This window comes from Haemaphysalis longicornis, unplaced genomic scaffold (assembly GCF_048455015.1).
Source record: "Haemaphysalis longicornis isolate Haplotype H1 unplaced genomic scaffold, Haemaphysalis longicornis Haplotype H1 scaffold_7, whole genome shotgun sequence".
NCBI classification, from domain to species: domain Eukaryota; kingdom Metazoa; phylum Arthropoda; class Arachnida; order Ixodida; family Ixodidae; genus Haemaphysalis; species Haemaphysalis longicornis.
This window is the reverse complement of record NW_027526422.1, coordinates 103,940,681-103,966,946: the sequence shown is the minus strand read 5'-3', so window position 1 is coordinate 103,966,946 and position 26,266 is coordinate 103,940,681. Positions and strand designations below refer to the sequence as shown.

The window sequence follows — 26,266 nt, the reverse complement described above, 5'->3', positions numbered from 1 at the left end:
CTCAAGATTTCAAAAAAAGTAGCGAAGAAAAGCCAGTTACGACTGCTAAAGGAATATTGATTTGAAGGGATTTCAAAAAGCGACAAAGGGCGAGGTTTCATAGTGGCTTACTGCCTGTTGGGAATGGCATAATAATAAAAAAAACTTGCAGGAAACACCATACAGTTTTTGATAAAATGAGAACACGAAAGCGTTTCGTTTGGCTAACTCTGTCGACGAGCCTTCTGCCGATGTCGACTATAGCCTACACTTTCGACACCAGACTCACTGCAGCCATAGTTGTTGCAGACTCGCACTGCCTATTCTGTGTACCAAACGACTATATAATGCCCAGAGTTATTTTGTGGTACACACTACAGGGTTATGTTCCGTTTCGAGCTACTGCTAAAAGTGCTCCGCTCATCGGCATCCATGCGCAAAAAAAAAGATTCTGCCAGTAATACCCTGGCTACAGAAAAAAGGACTATATGTACACCCATGGACACTTAACTGCCGCTTATGTAACAAACTTGAAACAATTGCGCACATCTTTGTGGACTGTTGGAATGCGGTGTTACACTGGGACATCCCCCAAGGAACCTTGAAAAAAGAACTGCCATTAACGCCGTATGGCATTCGCTTTTTGCCAGTAAACAATGACTGGGGCGTGCCCTATGATATGTTTATGCACTTAGTCTGCATTCTGTGCGGAAACATGTCACGGCAGTTCAAAATGCCGATGAAGATGCTCGCACAGGGCGAGAGTGCTTCGTTGAAAGTGTTGCTTTTATAAGAGAAGCGTAAAAGCAATTCCCGAAGAACCATTGAGATGTATTAGTGCAGTTTAAGAAGTTTTAAGCTACCCTGTTCAGCCGGCTGGAGGCTGGAGCTTTTGTGTACTGTACAGTGCGTTTTGGATGTCACCAAGCAGGCGCTAACGAAAAGAAATGCAGCCGTGGCGCAGAGGTAGAATATTGTGTTTCGGCTGTAACGGCCTGGTTTCGAGTCCCAGCCTTTGTGTAGTTTTCTGAGTGATTTTTTTTTTTTTTTGCTGTAACCTGTTCTGTTTAAAATCCTACACATTATTTATGTAAATATGTCGATCAACTCCTTAGACGAATAAGAATAAACCTGAACATTAAACCCTGGTCTCTTCCACAGAATAATGCTGCACATTATCCTGGGTTCATGATCATCATAATCGACTAATCCACAGAATAAACACTGCCTTGCAGAATCGCCATTCACGCTGTTGTGACACTGACTCCCCGGAAGTGAAAAGCCAACCGACACTGCGGGCGGGATCGCCCTTTTCTTTGTGTTATCTTTGTGTGTGATGCACGTACTATGAAATGCGTCGCATGGAAATTTGTATTGTACGCACAAAGAGGGTAAACTTCGGGTGCCGCTTTTTGCGGGCACTATATAGGCGAACGTGCATTCCTTTGACGCCAGCCGGGCTCGCGCTTTCGCCAACCTGCTTGGCCAAGTAAGGCTTTCCCGCTAAGAGGGCCGAGAACATAAGTAGTGAGTTTGTAAGCCGGACAGGAACGGCCTGCGGTCCTTTTGTCGCCCGGAATCAAAACACTTCCTCGTACATTTAGGTCTGCTTACGTGCTGTGGAGGTGAAATTCTAGCGATAATCAGGCTTGTGCTATGTTACACCGTGCGTTCGTCTTTTTCCGGTTTCGTTTGTTGGTCCCTTGGCCCGATTACTTTGACGGGAGCACTATATAGCCCCACTTCACGCCACAGCTCTTTTTATGTGTACATGTTCTACTCACGTGCAGTCCCAGGGTCGAAGTGATGTTTTGAACGAAGTGTCGCTTTGGTGGTGACCGCGTTCGTTTTCAAACGTCACGCGCCGTAGAATGCCTGCGCCAGCGATGGCTATTTTGGTACCATTCGCATTGATGACGGCGGTCATTTTTCGCGTACCATAATACGTAGAATGTTTTGCCCTAATACATGTTTTGATTCAGGTGATTTCGCAACGTAAATTTGCTTAAGTGCGCCAACACGAACAGCATTTTTGATGAAATTGCGTTTCCTGTTTTGTGATTGCATTTCCTGTGAGCCGTCCGATGCGACTAACGTCGGCAAGCACGTCGAGTAAGCGCTACCCCGCCAACAAAAGAGCGCATTCATCGGACGCTCAAACATCGCGCTGTTGCCGCTATGCCTGGGAAAATAAAGGAAGGCAAGGAGGTGCCACAAGCGCGTCAGTATTACAACAGCAACCACCGCGCCTCTGAGCCTCTCGAAGCCGCGAGCTGCGTTTGGCAAGATTCAGAGCAAACACGTCATGCAAGTATTTTTAACAACACAGTTCAGGGCGGCCTATTTGGAGCTTTGTGCGGGCTGTGTGGCCGATGTTGTTCGAAAGTAGCGCGCAGCGAGCCGAACAGGAAGAGTGCATTCTTTGCCAATCCTTTCCGAAAAGAGGATGTTAGCGGCGTAGATTAACCGCCTCTTCGGTCAGCGATGTTGGAGTAGTAGAGTTTGCCTCCCATCAACTTAAATAGAACGCAGTACATTTCGGTATCAGCTTTGGCGAAGCGGGGTGTTACCGTATTTCCATGGATAAACTTTAGGCCCTTTTTTACAAGCCTTAAATACTTCAACGCGTCAAAGCGCACCAAACTTAGCACTCTAGTAGTAATGGTGGCCAAGAACTGTGCGCGCGTTCCCTATTAATTTGTGTTTACTTCTTTCAGGCCAATGTCTTCAGGCCGCACCAATTACAGTGCGAGAATGTACCTGCGAAGTCACCAGAGAACCGATTTTAGTGAAGTGCACGTCTTCTATCCCAAATGAAAAGCATCAACTTGATGCACGTGGAACCGAAACTGCTTCGCTGATACGACTCCTATAAAATCGCAATTTTTAGGTCTACTAGCTATGCTGCCCAACAAAAGCTCGGAACCATTACAGTGAGCCGTGAAACTGCATACTTTTAACTGTACGTGAGATGAAAAGAGGCATCTAGAAACTTTTCCTCAGCGGAAACAATATTAAAATGCAGTCTTTTTTATTCCTTTGTTTGATTTTTGAGTAATGTATTGAAGTTGGCGAAGTCTTTGCATATGTACGGTAGCGTTACATTTCTACGCTACATAGTACAACCTTTCAGATTTCGGAAAGTTTAGTGCCACATTAGAAGTATTTCGGCTAATTTATTTAGAAATTTCTCGTGGTTACTCCACTATTTGAAAGGCTGGCTTTCATAGGACCTAAAGGACATGCGCTCCACAAAAAAATTGGCCGCGTATCTGCTCCTTTCGTTGCAAAGGCCGTCAAAAGACGATAGTCTTTATCGGCTTTTGCGAAGTAAATGCCTCCCTTCGCTTTCCCGCTCACCTCTCATGTTGTTCTTCTTGCGTCGCGCTCCTCCCAAGGTAAAGACACCAAAGGTTTGCTTAGATCATTTTAAATTTCGCGCGTTCCACTGCTCCAAACCAGGTGTATCGATGCGAACGCTGCCGTACGGCGAAGACGCGCGTTAATCGAGGCGCCCTACTTCAACGTTTATAGAACCGCGTTTCCCTACTCCACGTGCGTTGCAAGCAGAACGTGGAACCTATCTAGTGGAAGCTTGCGTAACTGTCGCCGGTTGATTTCTTAAAATGGCGCCAGAAGCTATAGTGGCGCGGGCGACAGCAGGCGACGCCGGAGTGAATTCTTTTTCTGCAGTTGATGAAGTATTTAATTTCGCAAAATTCAAGCATGTTTGATTTTTTTATAAAGGGACACTGCAAATATCACTTCTGTATTGATTTGTTGTCTCATATTTGCGTAATGTCTTGTTCTTCTTCAACAATATTGACAAGTATGAACAATACACCGGACATAGACGGGTAGATTTAGCTGTGACTATATAAGACTATTGCGCAGGCATTGTTTTGCTTTGGCCGGGTGGCTGAATCGAGTCACGGACAGACAGACGGACAGACAGACAGACAGACAGACCAAACTTTCTGGGTTTAAGTAGCCCAAGAAAGACTATCGTCTTTAAAAGTGGTTGTCTGTCCCTTTAAGAGAACCGGCAGGTTGTCTTAGGCTTATGCGTAGCGCGAGTGACGAGCCCCCTAGTCTACACGGTGCAACGTCGACCGTACGTACAATCTCCGTCTGAACACATCAGAACGTATTTTATTTTTCGCCGCTAGAAAAATACAATGGTGGTGGCCGCGACTTCTCCTGTATTTATTATGTAGTCTTACTAACTTATCATTAAACTATTGCGTGAAGAACAGCGTTCTACCATGTATCAACACGAGCGGCAAGTTGTCTTTTTAACTCGCGCCCGAACACACAGCGGTATCACCATCACCTTGAAGCTGAGGCCGCGCTGTACCACTCACGCAGACGTGCATGGCGTGCTGGGCCACATCGGCGGGACGTTCGTAATGCATTTTAGCGTGACTATTTTGCAGTCTAACCATTTCTCTAACAGTTCACTTCATGATGGTGCCAACATTCATACTTTCCTAGCCAAGGGGTGCAGGCAAGGGAACAGTCTCAGCTGGATACGTCTTGACCGGGCACAAGCATCGCCTCAATATTCATGCCTTGCATAGTTCCTTGTTTTCGGTCAACATCACGACGTCGATTACACACCGTTTAGAAGAACACTGCAAGCACGAGCCTCGGGACCACTGCAAGCAGATCGCGGCACTCAGCCCATATATACTGCTGGTGAAACAGTGCCCTCTAAGCAGAGTGCGCGTACTTCAGGTGCGTGCCTGCCTGTGAACCCCACTTGTTTCCCCACGTATACACACAAGAGGAATGTGGTCAAGCGTCCACGTTCACGGCAGAACACTGTCACTCGGAAGTCTTCGCACGGAACTCTGGTCTGCCGCCCCGTTTTCTTCTGTCGTCACCGACTTCCCGGATGTTTCGCGGAGGTGGACGCGTTCAGAGCGGGTGCTGGAGGAGCTCGTTCCTCCGTGTGCGTTCTTTGGCCATGCAGCTGGAATTACGTAGTCCAGGGAGCACCGAGCGCGGTTCACTTGGTGGCGCACTTCTGGCCGCCGGAACACTTGGGAGCCTTCAGCTTTTTGCCGTGCTTCTTCTTTCTCAACCCTGCGAGCCAAAATGAAAGGCGGAGATGATAAAGCGAAACTTGAGCATGACAGGATTCCTTACGCTTGAGTTTTCTTTGCTTATCATCTTTTACAGCTCTTACGATACAAGGCGGCAACGGTACATATGTCTATGCCACGATGCGGGTGTGTAAGGTGTCACAAATCCCTCGCAACCCGCGACGACAGCTCATGGGAGATCCGTGACACCATATACATTCTGCAATGCGACGCCGACATGTGTGAACTGAATAGTATCAGCCTGACAATGTCGAGATGCCAGTGCAAGTAGTTAGTACGTCATTATTCCTCTTCATCACCAAGCCAGTATTAGCTGGTATTCCAGAGTAAAGGGAGCGCATATAGTTTATTAGCTGTGGACTCCATTTAACTGGATCTCCAATAGAAATAGTAATTTTTTCTCGTTATCCAGGAGTTCACTTAGGTATTACATGCCTGCAATCCAACGTTAACACAGGAGACAGCATAATTGTGAATGACTCCAAAGGACACAAACATTACAATTTGCTTCACATTTTGTTAGGTCTTGTTGTAAACTGATCTACAGCACGAAAAGATGAGGACGAATTCAATTCCTGTTTGATGATTGCTGCAGTGATCTTGCTGGTTTGGACATACCGTTCTGCTGGTCTTCGAAACATACGGTTAACGCTACCAAGGGAAAAATCTGAACAGCCACTTAATAGGAATTCTTCAAGTTCAATTCTCATCTATTCCTTGAGCTTGATTCCAATCTAGTTCCACATTTCCCTGGTATTCTTTCCAATAGGGTTGTGTTTCCTTCGTTTTCTTTGTTCCATCGGCCCTTTCAGGGGCCGTCTGGCTTCTATAGAGTCCGGGTGATGACTTTTCTGCTGAATGGGCCATCTAATGTTTTCTCATTTAAAAACTGCCCATGGACCTTCAGATATGGCGTGTGAACCGTGTGAGCCACGGCGCCACTCACGGACAAAGTTGTTGTTGCTGCTTCCGGTGACGGCCTTTTCTGGTGACTGCTTCTCCTGGAGCTCCCTGGTGAGGCACTTGACGAAAGACAGGGCGGCCACCCGGAAGAACAACTGCTGCACGTTCTCGCCTGCACAGCAACGGTTCGGATGAAGGGGCTGGCTTGTCATCAGAAAGCAAGTGCAGGAGACGCAGTCGAAATCAATTAGGAGACACTATTGTGTATTTAAGGGAGTGCACGTTGAGGATACAGTCCTCTGAAATAAAAAAAAAACTCACTACAGGTTTGTGATAGCTGCTAGAAAGCTGCTATGCGGAAACGTTCCTTTCTATTTGCAGAAATGCGCTCTAAACATTTTTGAAGGTACCTGAACGTAATTTTTTGCCTGGATTCGGCTAGAGCATCGTGAAGCTTAAAGAGTATTTTTGGACTTTCAAGAAAACTTCCTGAGCGAAGATTCCGGCAATCAGTATTTAGTACCATTGCAGTGTGGCATGTGCGAGAAATATTTATACAAGTTGCAATTCACTTACAATTTTAGGTACAATTCATTTCGATCGGAGGTATGAAGGCGAAGATGCCGCCGTTCAAGAGCAGTCGCTCAACAGAGTGCACAACCCAATAGGCTAACCGTCACCACCGCGGGGCAGGGCATCACAGCGCGCCGGGATATATATAGCTGGAATTGCTTCAGCGTGAAACTTTGCGCTAGAGAAGCGCTTGTTGACCTCGTTTGTGTGGCACAGTGTTTCACGCCAAGACAAAAGTTAATCGGAAACTTGAATTTAGAGCGAGACAGGAGTTAGTGGAACATTTAGCTAGAAGAATTTCAGGGGACCTTGGTGAATCAAAATTGCACCCAACCGCGCGCGCCCAAAGTTGAACGTCTACAAGTCGCTAAACGAAGCTTCTCAGACTTCGTACTTGAAGTAAAATTCAACCTGGTTCCTTGATTACTCAAGCACCACTGTTGTGAACAGGCTTTCCCATCTCTGACTGTGAAAATCATGAGCGTAACTTTGGAGGAACAGATGTTTCAACTCAAAGTTCCTCCACGTTTCACTACCTCCCAGACCACCATGTTAGTTTAATAGGTAGTAAAACATTGAAATAGGAAAACAATTAGCTAATGTGAACCACTGGCGAAGGAGCCGTTATGCTGCAAAAAAACGTTTTGTTCGGTAGCTGCAACCACTCGGCATTTTAAAATCTTCCAGTTTTGTGGCTGTGCGCTATCCCCGTGCCCGAGCATGATTCTCTATAAGAAAAAACCCCGGGCCATCTCCACTAAAGTGAAACCTGGGGAGGAGCGAAGCATGCAGTGTATAAGTGTATTCTTGGCGCCTTGCTTTTTTTGCTAGCGGAGATGAAACCGTTTAGGGGTAGATGTATGCAGCTTTGCTGTAAAAGTCTTTCGTCTTTGAAGCCCGAAGCTCTCTAGCGCGAGGCGTAAACGAGTGTCCCGGTGTTTTTTTAGTACGCGTTACGAAGCGCTTCATCGTGAGGCGCAAACGAGTTTCCCGGTATGTTATTACCGTGACTACATGAGAAGACGATTACAACGACGACCGGAGACGGCAACCGCCCCAGCCCCTAAAAAAGTGCCCTGGAGACTTCGGGCTTTCTGATAGCCACCACTTTTGACAATTCAGGGCCAGGCTCGTCGATCAGGGTCAGGCTCGTAAGGCGTTGGCTCGTCGATACGTTGACACTAAACGGTCAGCGTATCGACGATCCAACGCCTTACCGAGTTTATCTATGCGGAGCAGTGTCTCGTAGATTAACGAAATTAAATGCATGGGCCGAAACTACTGCTTATCGTCTATCCTGCACAGGCAGTGTTGACGCTTGCTGGCATTAACCTCATAAAATGGTGATATTCTTTAATCGCAATAAAGGCAGAAGGTCAGCGCCTGCTCACATTAAAGGCTGTTGAAGCAGGGAAAGAACTTCGACCGAACACTTCCCCCTTTGCTTTTAGCGTTAGGCATGTTTATTCTTTCGCTCAATTCGTACAGGAAAAGCTACAAGCTGCGTTGTTTTGTTTTGTTTTTACTATTTCGGATAAAAGCGTAGTGAGTGGTCGAGGGAGCGATTGCACCTATCAACCCACCTGTCTTGGCGGAGACGGACCAGTACTCGGCGTCAAGTCTGCGGGCAATCTTGGTGGCATCCGTCTCCATACCATCCAAGCAGCCATCGTTCTGTGGGCAAACATGGGAAAATAGCACACATTGTCTTACTTTTCGATTACACCAAAGAGTAAATACACATTTTGTCCAAAACAGCGGTTTGCTTCCTTTCTAGTGCATTGTTCTAGTTCATATCCAGTCTTTGTCAAGAAGTTCGTAGCAGGAAACCCTCACAACAGTATCAGTAAACACTGCATATGTTCGCGTCACCGCGTTGTGCATCTGCATGTGCGTGTGCGTGCGTGTGTGTGTGTGTGTGTGTGTGTGTGTGTGTGTGTGTGTGTGTGTGTGTGTGTGTGTGTGTGTGTGTGCGTGTGCGCGCGTGCGTGCGTGCCCGTGTATGAGTTTGTGTGTGCGTGCGTGTGCGTGTTCCTGCGTGTGTGCACGTGCGTGCGCGTGTATGTCTGTGTGTGTGTGCGTATGCGTGCGTGCGCGTGTGTGCGTGTGAGTGCGTGTGTATGTGTATGTGTGTGTGCGCGTGCGTGCGTGTGTGTGTATGCGTGTGTGTGTGCCTGCGTGCATGCGTGCGTGCGCGTGCGTGCGTGTGTGTATGTGTGTGCGCGTGCGCGCGTGAGTGTGTATGTGTGCCTGCGTGCGTGCGTGTGCGCGTGTGTGTGCGTGTGTGCTTGCGCGTGCGTGCATGCGTGCGTGTGTGAAATTGACCACTCGTGGCCGAGTGGTCAATTCTCACCGTTGAACCAGAGGGTTCTGGACTCAACCTCTTGAATTTTTGATCTGATCATTTTTTTATTGCGAAAGTTTGGCATGCGACATAAATATCCTATTGAAATGCACACCTGGACCTTTCCGGAGCTGTTCGTGCCGGCGCATGCGCAATATTCCGCGCGCTGGACAGGCAGTGGAGAGAGAGTTATAATCGTGTAATAAGCCATTTAGAGCTGTTCTGGCACACTTTTAAGGTGACCTTTAGCCTGCAAATAAATTCTCCGCACACCACGGACGACGGCGTTCTGCTTTACCGGCGGTGCACTGTCGTCCGTTGCAAACCACACCGGTCGGGGCCTCGAGCTTCAATCTATGGATGAACGCCCGATATGTCTCTCGGCACTCCTAAAGACATCTGACCTTTACCAACTGCATAAACGAATCTCTCCACTCAATTTGTTCCTTCACTTTCAGTTCCGAGTATCATTTGCAAGAATAGGTTTCTAAGACAAATAAAATGTGCCAAAGTGACTCGTAGAAAGTATGGGCTCTACTTCTTGCCAAGAAATTTGCACAATAACACCACCCATCGAATTACCAGAGTCAGGACACAAAATTAGGCCAACACGCCTCACAGCCAAACTTTCGTGTTACAATCGACGATATGTCATCCACTTTCTGCAATTAACACTCAATCAGCAGCAACGCACACAATCTGGAGTCACTTGTCGACATAGCCTGTAAACCGTGCGTGTAACTGAAAAACAGGAGCATGAGAGAGCAGCCTATATAATACTATGCAGAATAGGGGGGAAAGCGGGAAATGAGTGGACGCTGATTGTGTCCGAGGTTTCTTCCGTGCGAGTTTTGATGCAAGCGGACAGTCTTGGCTTGATCAGGGCCCCTCTAAGTTGGAGCCACGCGGTGAGCAGTGTCTACCACCAGCAAGCTCGCTCTTTTCGTTTTTATACAGTTGCTTGCAAGTGTACAAAGAATTTATGGTCCTTTGTACTGTGAATGTACATAGATCTACAAATATACTATTTAAGTTTTTCGCCTGCGCGGAAAAGATTGTCGTTGTCGTCGTTGTCGCTGTACTGCAACGAAACGAAGCACCTAGCACGCAGGTATCGAAAGATCATCTAATTGCAACAGCATCAGCACTGATAAATGAAAGAAACACAACTTTAGTCTGCCGATTCTTGAGCATCTCTCGGCTTGCTATTGAAGAGAGGCTAGCTGCTCTGACGTAAGTTCGGAACAAGTGTTTCGTGTCGCAGATGCGTTCCATTCCCCCACGAAATTCACCGCTCCCTCCTACTCTAGTTTACACGCCACCCCATGCCCCCGATAAATGGCATTTTGATTGGAAGTTACGCAATTTTGGGTGAGACAGCCGCCGGCCTGAGTCGATAAGTAGAAGGAACAGCATCTGTCCATGGGTACCATGAAGATCCCGAGGTGTGCCCTACGCGAATATCTTCACCTGTTTTCCACATAATTTATTTATTTATGCTGCCCCTTTATGGCCATTCTTTGTAGACTGTTGGTCCCCATGTACTACGCCAGTTACAGCCAACTACAAGCATATGTTCCAACGTGTCGGCGGGGCTACAACCCGTGAGCACTAGGCCAGGACTTAACCTGCATGGCGTCTTCTTCTCAGGGGTCGCAGATTAGTGACCCTAGTGATGGAACACCGAGCAACATTCTCTTTGTGCGTGACCGTGTGTGTGGCTACCTAGAGACAGTTATCGAAGTAGAGAAGACCATTGATCCAATGAAGGCGTGAAATCAGAACTTTTGGAGATGAAGAACGTGGACTAGGGCTTTACAGGCAGAACCGGCCGATGATGATGATGATGATTGCACTGAAGACACAGTTACGCGACAAACGTGCACTCTTGAAGGGTTGTGCACGCACCAGGAGGTCCTTCTTGGTGCCCACGAGAAACCGCAGCGGGTCGTGTCCTCCACCCGTGCTCTCCAGGGTCTCCTCGAGCCACTGGGGCGTGTTGTAGAGGCTCGACGCCAGCGACAGGTCGAACACCAGGATCACCACTGCGCACGCGCACAGGCTATCAGAACCTAATCCCTCACAGCCGCGCAAACCGGATGCTAAGTTGGCATGTATGATGTGCCGAGCACAGAGTAGATTCAAATGGTTTCATAGTGGCACTGGAAAACAGCTCAGGTGTGCATACATTGGCGTGCGCTAGGCACGCACTGCCCTCCCTGGCTCTTTCAATTAGAGTCATCTTTAGGTACACAGTTTCATGGGTCGAATTCCCCTATGCACAATACCTACTTTAGGAAAGGAAGCGAAAAAACATTGGCAATGAAGTTTGTAATAATTTTTCCAAGGGCCGGGACGCAATAATATGTGCGCGAGAAAAGATTTGAATATGTTTGCGTCACAAAATGCTATGCCAAAGCTACGGTTAAAAAAACAGGTCGCAGAAGGGTTTTCGAGTCTTCTGTAAAGATATAGCGCCAGTTATTTGTGAAGTGCCGGATACCCTACCGTACTTTAGCTTATATGCGATGGAATACAAAGCGAACGGAAAATTGTCACGCAGTACTAATAATGCCAAATTTTAAATGTACTGAGAAGGCATGCCAATTTTTTAAGTGGCCGGCACGAGTTTTCCTTCACTGCCAAGCTTCCCGTTCAGTGCCACATAGATCCTACTATCATCGTGCATGCTCGATGCCCCCTCCAGCGGGAAATCGAGAGCACGGCACGTCGGCCGTGGCGTAGCTAAACAGCTCAAGACAAATGAAAGAATGCAGTATAATAGCATGGGACAGTTAGCATACAGTTGCACTAACTCATCGTTAATGTCTGTTGCTTAGAGCTCCAGAAAGGCAAAAAAAATCGCATTCAACAGGCCTTAGCCTTTTCAACCCTAACTCTCTCTCTCGCTATCTCCACCGATCCGAAATACAAAAAAACAGCCCTCCCAAACCGCTTTCTTTATACCCTTGCAAGCGTGAAGCGATAAGACCAGGCGTGGCACGACGTACCTTGAGCTCCTCTGTAGTAGGCCGACGTAATACTTCGAAAACGCTCCTGGCCTGCTGTGTCCCAGCTTCGAAAGGAGAAAAGAGGGGTAACAAAGGCGTCAATGTGTGGCTTGGCAGCACACAAATACTTTCTTTTAGTGCTGAATGCACGTCGTTCGAGCGGAGCTAACTACAACAAAACTTTCCAAGCCTGACATGGTCTTCTCCAGACCATGGCTTTCGAAAGTATATAGCGTTCTTTATGGATACAGTCACGGCCCTTAAGCACGCTACGCTGGTTGTATTCCGCTATGGTTCAGTAACTAAGAAGCGAAAATCAAGTGTAGTGGACAAGCAGTTGGCGCGTGATTTCAACTTGGCGTGCCTCTTTCAGCGTCTGCACAGTCGTAGCGACAGCGGTCACGCAAGAGTTCCTCCGGAATGCCCGCGGCTTCCGGATGGCCGAGCGCGAACTTCATTTCTGAGAAGCGTTGGAGACTGAGTGAACCCGGAGAAAGAGAAAAAAAAACGCTCACGCGTACCACTGGACATGTAATCTACTTCTTTCTCGGCCAGCTGTCCACCTGCTTTTTTGTGTGTAAAGTATACTGAATTCGTGGACGAAAAAACACTGCATGCGTCAGTGTAAGTTATACTTCCGCTTGCTGCTCTTTGTTCTGGAGCTGCCCATTTTATTTTGTCGCGGGGCTAATTAACATTTTTATCACTCATGGAGCTGCTTTTAGTTTTCGTGGAAAAACTGCGTGGAGACAAATGCAAACGTATTCTTCGAAATCTAGCAGGGCACGTGCCGCCACAAACGTTCACGCGCACGCAGCAGTCCTGCATACAGTCACTAGCGTGCGCACATAACACACACGCACACATGAGTGTGTGGGCTCACGCATTTTCTTAATGGGCAATGAATATCCGGAACAAAGAAAGATATGGTAATGATGATGGCGATTATGATGATGATGATGATGAAAGATTGCGCAATCTTCTGGCCGGTGGACACAGCGGCCTCTGCACACGGAAACTCCGGCCCCACGACCCAACTGTTCATCTGCTAGCCTCCGTACCTGTACTTGGAGACCATCTCTGGACTACTTATTTCCGTAGACTGCTACGAGTGCAATCTTTAAACATGTCATCGTAACACAACATCCAGGACGTGCAAAACACCACTCATCACAAATCCATGTACGCAGATTCAAATCACCCAAAAACCTTTAACACCCCTATAGACAAGGCGCCATACGGCCAACGTCACCGTTGAGCCGACAGTACAGCATAACTTCCCGCTTCCCCCGAAACCACTCGCACGCCTCCTAAAGCATGCTGGAAGGAGAACACAGCCACGTGGAGTGACTCACATCTGCAGACTGAAGGGCACCTGGAGGATGCTGAACTTCTCCACCTCGAAGTCGACGCCAATGGTCGCCTTGTAGTTGGCGTCGTACACCTCGTGGCAGAACCTGCGCAAGCATGCACGCATCGAGTCAACCAAGTGCTACACAAGCAAAAATATTTTGCCGCTCTTCCAATACTGGTAAGATGGAAGACCACGAAACTGTATTGGTGGACAACTAGATTGACTTATGTATGGTGACTTACTATACTGATCAGAGAAAAACACGTACACACATAAACTCCTTGGAACTAATTCCAGATAAGTTCTCATATAATTTTGGGGGGATAGTTTCGATCAAACAAGAGTTACAGCCGTTTTCTGTAGCCATACTCTCTCCGTACATGGCCATGTATCGACAGCAGACGGCAACTCTGTAACGTGTACAACTTTTCCGTGAACTAATATTGTTATATGAAACTCGGTGTAACAACATTGTGGTCTCAGCGGAGAATTTTAGTATATTTTGTACCAAGATACCTGTATCAGACTAAGAGCTCCAGAGCATTTCCCACTTGCTCTGTAGTGAGCGCGTGCGTTGCTTTGTTCACACGACCGGACAGACGCACGCATTTTCGTTCGAAGCCTATAGCGCAAGACCGCTTTCCTGTAACAAGTGTATGCCACCGTCAGCTCGACTGAGCGTATCCGCAAGTGTGAACCAACAGTTGGTGTCGGGATCGAATGATACCGGTTCGTGCTAGGCTGCGCTATCGGATGTGCATGTGTGCAACCGTTATTGCAGCTTTGTTGGTCTAGAACGCCATGGCGGTGACGTTGTGGCAATGGTGGTGCCAATGGCGAACAGCCTACGATTCACCTCGCCGTTAATGCAGTAACATTTGGCACCAATTATGATTGCCTCGGTGAAGGCCACCGAAATCCACAGCCTGTTAGTTCCGCAAAAGAGTATCCATTAAATGACAATCAATGCTGCAGATGCTTTTTAAACTACCGATAATGCAAAAAACACTATAGGTTGTGCCAGCAGTCGTGCAACAATGGGTGTCGATGGAATAATCGCCGTTTTTTTTTTAAGCTCACTGTAGACTGTTTCCACGTTCAGCATACCTCTGTAAAGTGATGTCTTCAGATCAGAAATCGCTATGATGATGTTAGCTTTACTTTCTGAGCATACGTTTTGTTTCGGGAATACAGTTCACTTGCCAGCACCGGTATACATTTCATTTTATTGTTTCCGCTCCGCTCATTTAAGCCATATGCTGACCGCTTACAACTAGTCCAACAATTGTGGAACAAGTCTTGCTATCTATATAAAAAAAACTCATTAAGTAATTCCCAGGTAACGTTTATTTGTATCGTCTGTAAACCTATTCTGTAAGGTTTTTCTAGCTGCTGAATAATTTCCGGAATATTCCTCACTAGTTCCACAGAGATTTTTCCTTGGAGTTTCTGAGTCAAAATTTCATCGGCTGCCCCTCGACGTTTATTATACTATTTGTTATCTTAATTATTGACACTGTTTTATGGTAATTTAGCAGCTGTAAATAATTGATGATGCCGTTGTACTAGCTTGCCATTAAGGTACTATCAATATCATTATACCGCGTTTCATTCTAATACACTATCACTGGTAGATTAACTGTACTATTGATCCTATAATGGCAGGTCTATTATCGATAATGCTATTGACAGCTTTGCATTCCTGCAACATCTACTACACCCCGCTCCCTTCGGCTAACGCTTTCTTACTACAGTAAACCTGAAAACAATGCTTAAGCGTCTTAAGGTTGACTTTTTGTGATTTTACCACTTGAGTAAAAATAAATCAATAAGAAAAAACATCACTGAGGCGCACTTTGGTATGCTTTTATTGTGTAAGCAATAGACAGCGCATGTAGGCAAAATTTCGCGTCGCTCCGCAGAGTCGCGCAGATCCGTCCACAGATCGAGGGAAAAAAGAGCACGGAACCGAAGACACGAGAAGAAACAAATTTATTTGGGAGCAGAGTTAGTTGACGATGGTGGCCACCGTTTGGGCGGCGACCGCAGCCGCCCGGGCGACCAGTGAAGTTTGGGCCTCCTGGTCTGGGCAGCACAACGCCTCCTCCCACTGCTCACACGGAGACCGTGAAAAGCAGGTGTTGCAAGTACCCGTGTATAGTGGAAAGCTCCACTGGTGATCCGTGAGTACCTGGTGCGGGGCCGTCGGTCAAGGACGTTAGTACGCATCGGCCGCTGAGCTGGGGGTCGGGAGGGAGCCCGTCCGTCGCCACCAAATAGGGTACTTCCTGTCTCCGACAGTTGGAGCCCAGTTGTCGGACCCTATGGGTGAGCGGTAACCCGTGGCAGGGACCGCATATTTGGCAATTGGCACTGTCTGATGCCCTCGCTGAGCAATCAGTCTTGCAAGAGAGTCAGACAAAAGGATTGGAGCAAAATTGCTTCCCTCATTCCCACCCTTCTTCCCATAACCCATCCCGATGTCCAAGTTCCCGTTCCCAGCAACCCACCCTATCCGGCTTTTTCCTAGGGGGGACAAGAGTGGTCCCCCCGGGCTCGTCCCCCTGGCGGTGGGTCGCAAGAAAGCTTTTTCCCGTTAATTTCTCTCCACCTTCGGGTGGACAAAATTCTCTTTGCCGGTTGGCCCTATTTTTGTACTGTTGCAATTGGGTATAACCGGTTGTACTACGGTGGTACCGGGGAGCTATTGAAAGCTCCATTTACTCGATGCTCACATGTGGGTATTTTCGGGTAGGGATCTCTCGGACATCCCCACATAAGGTTCTGAAGGGGGACGAGGGACTGGCAGGCAGTGCAGTCAGGTTAAAGGTATAGGGCTGGCTGAGTTAGGTGTTATTTATCGGGATTGGGAAATGTGCTTTTTTTTTTTGCAAAAAACGCCTTGTGTGTTCTTGCTCGATGGTGAGTTGTGCGCGTGCCGTGGAGTATACACGGTGAGAGAGGCGGTAATGGGTGGTAATTTCATTGTACGTGATCATCCCGTCTCTAGCGCGGATCTGGTGCCATGGTAGGGGAACGAGCTGTGCCAAGCTCGGATGGTGAGTTTGCAAGCCATGCTGTGGGCAACTTCATTCCCCTCCAGGCCAGCGTGCCCAGATGATTTCTACGGGGGACGTTGGGGGTGCTTGTTGGATAATTTTGTGTGCCTGAGGCGAAATAAAGCCGGAGGCGAAATTTCGAACTGGCGTTTTAGCGATCGCGTGGAGAGAGCTGCCTTCGCAACGATGCCGGTATTTCCAGGCTAGCGTCAAGTCAAAGCGTGGCGTGCCACCTGCCTTTGCTCCGTCACTAAAAGGTGGCAATACGGGAAGCCGGAGCAAGGCATTCGCATAGAGCCGAGCCTCAAGCTCGTGAGGGAGAGGGACGAGATGCTCACGCATTACTAAAGATTCTTAAAGGAGCCATGAAGACAAAATACAAGTTGGGTTTATTAGAAAGACTGCTTAGTCCCGATAACAATCATACCAATATCATCGCAATCTTCGAACAAATAACGGAGATATTAAAGAAAACGTGTGAAGCCGTGGCGACCCCCTAGCCAATTTCCCGCAACTTTTCTATGACGTCACGGAACCTTGTTTGTGCGATTGGCGGCAGCCTAACTGACCTGTCGCGATGACACATGACTGGACGTATGTAATGGGGCCTTTTGACCGCATCACTTCAATGCTAACGTGCAGTTAACGCACTGAAAATTATGTTTTATTGTTGGTCCATATGACGTCATTCTTGCTCATAACACGTCACTGTGGCGCAACATTTCAAAGTTTTTAAGTACTTCTTGCTTTTTTTTTTCGTTAAAAAAACATCTTTTCTGGCTCTAATGGAGCTGGCTGAGATACTGAATCCTAGTTCTTTCAAATTAAACGAAGTTGTATTTTCTCTTCATGGCTCCTTTAAACGCCCGAACTTGGATCGACGGGTCGGGAATGAGAATCGCGGCCTCCCGACAACTGCAGACTGCTAGGAGGGGGATCCTCCGGGCAGCCATACAATATATGCGCTAACTCTGCTCGTTCGGCATTACACAAGGATCATTCGGGTTGGAAATCTCCTGGGTAAATCAATGATAGTTTATAGAGGTCATAGAATGCATTAGTCTGGAGGTCGCTGGAAGACATGATCTTATCGCCACCCCCCGTGACCTATAACACACCATTCCACACCGCCTTCTTTTGATGAAATAAAGTCATTTCACCTCCTCTCCCGTTTATCCAATACCTCCCCCACTTCCACCTCTGTCTTTCTTTTAGTACTACCACAACCTCACAAGCATTGAAGGACCCATTCCAGGCTTGCGTCAACAAACAAGTACTGTTATTGAAGCGGGCATTTTGCCGAACACTGTGATAAAATTTTATACGTGGTGAAAAGTTTATAGACGAAAGGAGTAATTCCGAATGAGCTTTTGAATGAATTAGCCTAGGTTATCATAAGCTTGTAGCGTATACCAAGAATTCCCGCAGATTAACGTCATAAGGGTGCTTGTAATGTCAACCATGCTGGTATCCAGTGTGCCCAATATGCTATAAATAAGGATGATGCTGATACACTTTATGGAAGGGAGAATTGCAGTAGGACCTCACAACGGCGAGGGGTCAATGGAAAGGAAAAGACTCACAGCCTTCAGTACGCAATGCAGTTAAATGAAGTTTTAGCGCGGCTAGCGGACTTGGACGCACTGTGCGTCTCGTATGCAGTTGCCTCCTCCATCTAAAGGGCATCGAACCGGAGCCGAATATGAAGTGTATACGGAGTTGCAGCAAAGGCTTAACCGAGGCGGGCGTTTCGTCTCAAAGCCGATTGTTGAGCATGCCTAGCGGCATTGAATTCTCTCTTTGGCGCAATTAGTTTCCTGGACATCAAGAATAGCCATAAATATTAGCCTAGCTTCAACGAACGCTTTCCGAGCTAACTGCTGCTAACGTAATCGCTTCACATTGAACTTCATTCGCCGGGGTAACGTATAAAGCCTCTGTAAGGGCATCATTTTTTTTTGCTTTGCAGTGAAGAAACTTTTTTGAACTCCGGAGGAGGTTTCGACAACGACTGCACCGAGCGACGTGCGTCAGCGGTCAAGGCAAGCCCCGGTGTACACAGGTCTTGCGTCAAAACGCCGCCGCCGGTAATCCACGGCACTGGGAAATCGTCCCCGGCAGCAAGCAGCCAAGCGTTGTGCCGTCACGCAGCAGGCAGTACTCGCGTATTGCATCTGCGTTCCGAGTACACTTGCGCCCCTGGGGCTGCGGAAATGAAGCGATTGGCTCCTGATGTCCTTCCGGATGTTGGCCCACTACTCGTCAAGCGTCCACGGACACTGTTATCTGTAAGGGCGCTCCGCTCGGTGAAGCGTACGCGTTAGGAGCGGTCGCTTCACGTATGCATATTTTCTCGCTGACAGACATCACTGTGTGGCGATGTCGGGGTTTAGTAGATATTCGTCTTTAATAATACCGCTCACTGTTGATTGGCTTCCAACAATACTTGATTGATTGATTGATTGATTGATTGATTGATTGATTGATTGATTGATTGATTGATTGATTGATTGATTGATTGATTGATTGATTGATTGATTGATTGATCGATCGATCGATTGATTGATTGATTGATTGATTGATTGATTGATTGATTGATTGATTGATTGATTGATTGATTGATTGATTGATTGATTGATTGATTGATTGTAGGGTTTAATGCGCCGACGCAACGCAGGCGATGAGGCGCGCCGTAGTGGAGGGCTCCGGATTAATTTTGACCACCTGGGGATCTCTAACGTGCGCCGAAATCGCGAACAGACGGACGTTTTTGCTGTCCACCTCCATCAAAAAAGCGTTCCAACAATACTTGGGTAGCAATTCCCTGTTAGAAAAAGGTTCGACTTATATTCATAGTATTTTCGTTAGAGTCCCCGCAGCCGCTCCCTTCGTGGCCCAAACTGCTTTTCAGGGTCAGTCCTCTGGTCGGCCTTCCTCGCCCATCTCTTCATCACATAAGTGTTCACTGTAATCGCACCATTGTCTTCCACGCTGCGAGTTGGTGCGAAAAAAAATTAGAGCTGTTCCATCGGAGAACGCGGTAGTAGCGCGAGAACAATAGAATCCACGCGTCCGGCAGCGCGCGATTCCGTCCCCCAGTGGGTACAGGTCTGCCACTTCCAGGCCACACCCAGCGTCATCTACTGGTTCGCTCAGAACAGTCATATTGTTTAGAACTCCGCTGTTCGGCTTCAGTAGCCTAGGGATAGAACCACGGGTTTCGGGGCGACTTCGAGCCTAAGTAGCGCAGTTTGTTTTTGCACAATAAAATGTTATTCTGTTCCATTCTTTCGTAAATAAGGGGGGTTCGGTATCTTCTATGTCGGTTCAGTGGCGGGCGCGGCATACCAACACGTTTAATTAGTGTTCTGCATCGCAGGCGAAGTGCCTGGCTTGTGCCTATTTGGGATGGGAATATCACTCCCGACAGCCGCAAGAAGAGGCCGCGGAATGGGGCAGAAGAAAGGGAAAGCAACAAAAAAGAAAGAGAAGAAAGAACAGCGAGACAGAGCACGGTGTATCTCCGTTGTCCCCAGGCAAGCCTGTCTGCGCATGCCCCACGCGCCTGGGCGTCACATAGCAACGGAGACGAGCGTACTCTTCCTTACTGGCTCGGCATTCTTTTTGCGGACATTCTTTTCCTAAGCAGACTTCGTAATCAAGGCTCTTTTTTTCAGGAGCGGTGCATCTTTAGCGCTCTCGCGCACTAGTAATAGAACCGACACTCCATAACGAACGTTTACGCGATAATTTAGACCACGCACATTAATTTATCACGTGCTAAAATTTCTTACCAAAGGTCGTTCTTGTTCCTGTACCGGCATGTGAGAAAGTAAGCGACATTACGAAGCACGCGAGATTAAAATTGGTTCGAGCTAATGCGAAGGGAAAATTTGGCACCCGCATGAAATGCTTCCGTACGGCTTCGTAGGAACGCTATGCATGCATGTAGCTTTCTCAGAAATTTCACAGTTGGAGAAAAATTCGTCTTGCTCCAGGATTATAATTTGTCACCACCGCCTATCTGCATGGGGAAGTCGCTCTACAAACTGAGCTAACCAGGCGGCTCGCAGTTTGTAGAGCGAGGGTGGGTTGATTAACAACTCGAAGTGAGGCTAACTATACTCGAATTCATTGCAACGTATGGGGCTGGAGAACAGCCCCTACCTCACGTGTCACTACTGGCTTCGTCGAACAGTTCGCCACCCTCGTAGTTTATCCATGGGTACGGCCTGTAATGACCGCAGTCATGTGATCGGCCCGAGTTCATTGTTTAACACTGCTTGGAGCAGCAAAATGTTTGCTTTGGAGCAAGACTGGATTTTGTGGCAGCCGAAAAGAGTATTCTGAGCATCAAGGAGCGAGCGTACGAGAGGTAAAGTGGGATTTAGTATAAAAAAGTAGCCCACAGGAGCACCGGAACGCGTTTTCTGGATCAGGGAAAAATGATTTCACGCACACTTTGTTGAGTGCGTGGTGTTTATGGGCAGTGCACCGAACGGAGAAAGACAAACTTATAGCAGCAGGAACACCACCATAATCAAAACAACAGACGAGCGTACATTCCTTTGTTTTCCGGAAGCACTACACTATTGATATCACAGTTAGGTTAAACAGCTCATAAAATATCACTGCGTCGTCAATAAACGAAGTATAACCATCCATGTCATGCATTTCCGAGCCTTGTCTGAAAAAGACGTCGTGGATTTTCGCCTCACGTACACCATTTGGCGACCATAAGCACAAGAAACGGGATACACACGGCTAAAGGTAAAAATTAGACGGAAGATAGTAGCGAACCCGTTACTATTCCTCAAAGCCAGAGAAAAAGACGAAGAGCAGGAAATACACTGTCAAGGTCCGCGAACCACAAACGAGACAAGAAAGTATGGTTCCCACAAAACACGGCGAGACGTGCACACAAAAGCGCTTTGGTACTTGAAATCTACAAGCCTATCAGGCAAAAATCTAGGCCAGACGAGAGTTCGCTATTCATCTCCCGCACGTTTTCACTACGCCTGATATGCTCCAGTGCAAGACAACGCTTGCAACCACATCTACCGTGAAAGTCTGCACACTTAAGATTCTCAGCAGACTGCATATATTCTAGCCGGCCTGGTGGTCGCGCAGCATCACAAAGGGCGACGTGTAATGCGGAACTCAACTGCTGACTGCTGAGACCCGCCAGAACGTGTAAAAATGCGTCTTCCGAGGCGGCCAAGCATCCCTTGTGGCTGTCATAGCAGAACTTCCGTCAGGCATTGCCAGTAGCTTGCACAAATATTTTTTGCCCATGTTCGCACAGTCTACATCCCAATCTAGGATGCAAAAAATGGGACTAAGGTGACGTTTTTTTAATTGATGCAGCTACTTGGCACTCGGAGGTCGGAATAAAAACCGTTATTAGATGTTTAAAAATAAAAATATTACCGGAGACTAAATTTTTTGTGAACTTAGAACCTCGAAGGTGAATTATTTCTGTCTTTGCCATGTGGTTCCACTGCGGGTCCCATTTATGCCGTCTGACTTTGGGACGCCCGTCTGTAGACCCACGTGTATGTACCATTTTCTTTGAACTCAATAAACATTTGAAACCTTGAAACCCTGAATTTTGTGACAACGTGGCTAGGTTGGCACAGCGGGCAATAATTATCCTAATGACGAGGAGTAATCCATCATTTGTTCAACAGTTTTGCAGTGATGGGTTCTAAACGCGTCGACTCTTTAATGCGACTATTTTGTTGCACCGGTGGCTTTATGCATTTCGTGTGATCGTCCAATTTAAAGTGCGTTTTCCCGTCTGCGAGTTTTCTAACCCACTCAGAAAGCAGCCGTCCGTTTTCCTCGCGATCGACGTCATCATGTTGCAGGCACCGCCGACAAGACATAAGTGTAATGACCACGTCCTCCAAGAAACGACTCCGTTCCACCCAGGTATTGACAGCGTGCACAGAAACTTCCCCTCTAAGCGGGGAATGCGCTCTCGGTCGTTAGTGAAACTAGCCGGCGGCAGTCGTCGCCCCTGCGGGCGCTCCGCCCCCTGTGAACTCACTTTGTGATGAGGCATGTCTTGCCGACTGAGACGTCGCCGACCACGACCACCTTGGCTGCGCGGACGCTGTCGATTCCATCGCAGCGCGTAGGCATCCAGGAACAGAGGTGGAAGGACAGAAAAAGAAAGATGGTAAAACAGAGAAACAAAATGTTAGCACAGTGAAGAGTACACAAGACGTGATAGCACATGGCACTGATCTATGTCTACGCCAAAAATCTAGGGCAGGATTTAGAAAGCTTTGGTACATCTTGAAGTACTCTGCCTCTCTGTGGTGACGTCTCCTAAGACGCAACATAAGGTATCGGTGAATCATCCCCCTTGTTCGCCACCACAGGAATGATACCCCATCAGACTTCCCATGAAACAGTCGTGTTGGCATTCCGATGCGCACTCTCATGTGCAGTTCCGTGAGGAAGTGTGCAAGGTTCAGTACTCCGTCCTCTCCCATTCCTATTGTACATCAACGGCCAGCATGCTGATATTTAATCAGACATACGTCTTCGCATTTACGACTGCATACTTTTTCGAACGATACGCTCGCGTTCAGACCTAATGCTCAGTAAGACAGAGTGCATGACGCTTTCAACGCTCACTCTCCCAGTACTTTCACGGGATCATTTCAAAGTTTCTTCCTAGTCACACTATTTGAATTTATAACTTCTGTTTAACTTTCAAACCCGGCATGTCTTGTCTTGACATATCGGTATCGCTTGGAATGAAGCCCTCAAGAAACTAGGGTGTTTTCGACGAACCCTTTGAGTCGCTACACACGAATAGGGAGGAAACCAATAAAACCGATAAATTCCCCATATTAAAAAAACGGCAACAACAAATTAGAATAACCAGTAAGAAAGCCGGTTGTTTTATGCGTCGTCAGTATTTGTTGCCTTCTTCAAAACTTCCACAGCTACATCTTATTTCTCCTTCATCGCGCAGTCATTCATAATGACTAACTTTGTTTACATGGCTATGTAAACTTACCACACTTTACCGATCTTATTAATTATCCTAACTTTACTGCCCCGACATCTATACACAGAAAGCCGCCACACCCTGCACCTCGTACTAATCGACCCCAGAACTGACACAAGCTACACCCTTATTTTTTCCTTGATATAAAAGTTTAGAACACTATAAAAGTACTACTTGGTGTAAGCACTTGATATAAAAGTTTAGAACACGATAAAAGTACTACTTGATGTTAACACTTGATATAAAAGTTTAGAACACTATAAAAGCACTACTTGGTGTTAACACTTGATATAAAAGTTTAGAACACGATAAAAGTACTACTTGGGGTTAACATTTTCTGCATTTTTTGTCGGCTGTAGAGACAATTTCACGCTTTTTTTCACCCAGTGAACGTTTATTCTCCTATGCGTGTTTTGCGCGATGATGCTAGCACGTTTCTTTAGTTTTAGTTTAGCCCACGTACCTTTAGTTTTGTCACATGTATTTTTGTACATGTCGCTGTATTGGTAAATATGCGCCTTCTCACTGTTTTTTTTTTTTTTCTATTCTATTTTTGTGTACACCCATTTTTTTTTACAGCTATTAAGCATTCGATGAATCATTGCATAAATGAATGTGCGAGTCCAACTTCCCAACGCATCCACGAATAACACTTTCAGCAGTTCACTTCACAGACAATACCTTTCAGCCGAGTGGCCCAAATGGATACGGTTGAAGGGGAAATATGAACTAACATTTTATTCGTTAACGAGTCTCTGTGCGAGTCAGTCTGCAACTGTAGTAAGCACGGAACCTACCTGGTACCTGCGCAAATTGCTATCCACTGCACAACAACAGTCGTTATGCGTGCTCTCTCAATCGGAGATAATTTGGACTCACACAAAAAACGCAGGTTGGGGGTTGAGAACCGTTCGTTTTTATACAAACAAGACCTCCTTGTACGGCGTGGACCAATGCACTACACTTACACCATGCGCAGGCGTAAGGAAAAGCAGCATGAAACGAATGTTACAAGTACAAAAGCGAAGGTTCCAGGTTACCACCTACTACTTCGCTAAGTATAGTGAACGTGCAGCGATACAGATGAGACCCTTGTGCCTGCAGCTCGTCTCTGGTGGCGTTTTGCTAAGCACGCACATGCCTTCCCCCACAAAGAATAACACCCCAAGTGCATCTTGTCTTCTCAAGATCCCGGGCTCCCCACGGCAGACCAAATAAGCGCCGCCCTGACGGCACGCCGCCTATACTGTGAACGCGGTGCAAGAACGCCGAGATTCGGGAAACCCAGGTTAAGCGCCACCCGCGCCATTACCGTTCTTCGAGGTTTGTTTTCTTGGCAACCGGCGGCGTCCCTTCAGCTTCGCTTCCACGGCTGCGCGCGCGTGCGTTCGTTATTATTGCCGGCAGAAAACATCACGCCGCCTCGCAAATGCGGCGCCGCACGGAATAGCCCCCGGCTTCTGTTTCTTCCTTGTTTTACTTCGCATCGTTATTCCACTTATTGCGCAGCTTGGACCAGCGCGTGCAACGCAAACCGGTTGGTCATTGACGTCCGGTGAAACAGAGTGTCGCTCCGACATTGACCCCCAGCGGGCGGCGCGGCGAGCGGCCTTTCCCGTTCGGTAGCTCCTACCCGGATGCGTCGTCGCGGATTCCCAAACACGTGCATGTAACCAGCTGCAGGGGGTCTTTTCGGTCATTGAGAGGCCGGTAAGCACGCGGTAATCCACTGAAACGGCGGCGACCCGATTCTCGATGCCGCCGGATGGTCACCCCCGACCACCGGAAGGGTTCAACTTGACGATGAGTCCTAAGTTCCGGCCGTAACTCCACGGGGGGATCTAGAAACAGGGGCGGATTTCCCAGTTTTGTCCATTTCGTGTCCGTTTCATGCCTCCGTTTCCGGCGAGCCCTGATTGGTTCAGAGCAGACGATCAGCTGTGACGCAGCGCAAATAAGGCGGGGCGTCGGTTCTGCGCGCGTCATTGGTCAGAGCCATCGCAAGTGCAACTACGTCACTGCTGAAATTGGCGCAAAATGGACATTTTTGAAACGGGTAAATTCGGAATTCCGCCCGAGGTCTTCTCCGGTATGCGCTTTGCACCGTTAGTTGTCAATTCGTTCTTATGCGATTCGTGGCGTTCGCAAGCGTCAAATTGACGGTGTGCCCAAGTCGTAAACGACATTTCGTGGTAAACAAACACAACAAAGTGTCCCGGAGGCGTATTTCCAAACGCTTCTCCGCTCAGAGCACCCACGTGACATGTCTGTTCGTGTGGTGCGGAACGGTAATTAAACGTCGTCATTGGCTGAGCCCCACACCTAAAGCGACCTAAAACACACCAAATCACTATTATTAACCAGAAAAACACGCAGACTTGAGATTAAATATATATATATATATATATATATATATATATATATATATATATATATATATATATATATATATATATATATATATATATATATATATATATATATATATATATATATATATATATATATATATATATATATCAATACATTTAAGCAATGGAAAAAAAACGAGAGATAGAAGTGTTGGGGCTCGAACCCAAGCCGTGTACTCAGTACTCTACATCGAGGCCACAGAGCCCGAACGGAGGGCTTCTTTTAGCAGGCGATCAAAGGAATAGCGCGTGCAGTGACATCCCACATGTCACGTGGGTGCGCTGTGCAGCGAAGTGTGTGGAAAAACGCGTCCCGGAGGGGACTGGTCCACGTTCGGTAAAGCGTTTAACAAAGTTCGATCAACCCCTTCAATAGATCAACCAATCTACAAATTCCAACCGACCAATATTTTCTGCCAATCATTACATCGTCTGATGTTGAAATTCCCATATCCCCAATACGTGGTCATACCTATTTTTGAATTTCGAACGGACGT

General features: G+C 47.2%; 1 protein-coding gene across 1 annotated transcript in view; it reads right to left on the bottom strand.

Moving 5' to 3' along the window:
• Positions 1-4,098: 4,098 nt before the first annotated feature.
• The window catches only part of LOC144146758 (ras-related protein Rab-34-like), a 37,278-nt gene continuing 15,110 nt past the window's right edge, over positions 4,099-26,266 (bottom strand). Inside the window, exons 3-9 of the mRNA XM_077678682.1 lie at positions 22,384-22,449; positions 13,274-13,375; positions 11,919-11,983; positions 10,816-10,952; positions 8,147-8,237; positions 6,034-6,162; positions 4,099-5,067 (exon numbers count right to left, since the gene is read on the bottom strand). Coding sequence (XP_077534808.1) covers positions 4,991-5,067; positions 6,034-6,162; positions 8,147-8,237; positions 10,816-10,952; positions 11,919-11,983; positions 13,274-13,375; positions 22,384-22,449 — 667 coding nt within the window. The 3' untranslated portion in view covers positions 4,099-4,990. The remainder of the gene's footprint in view (positions 5,068-6,033; positions 6,163-8,146; positions 8,238-10,815; positions 10,953-11,918; positions 11,984-13,273; positions 13,376-22,383; positions 22,450-26,266) is intronic.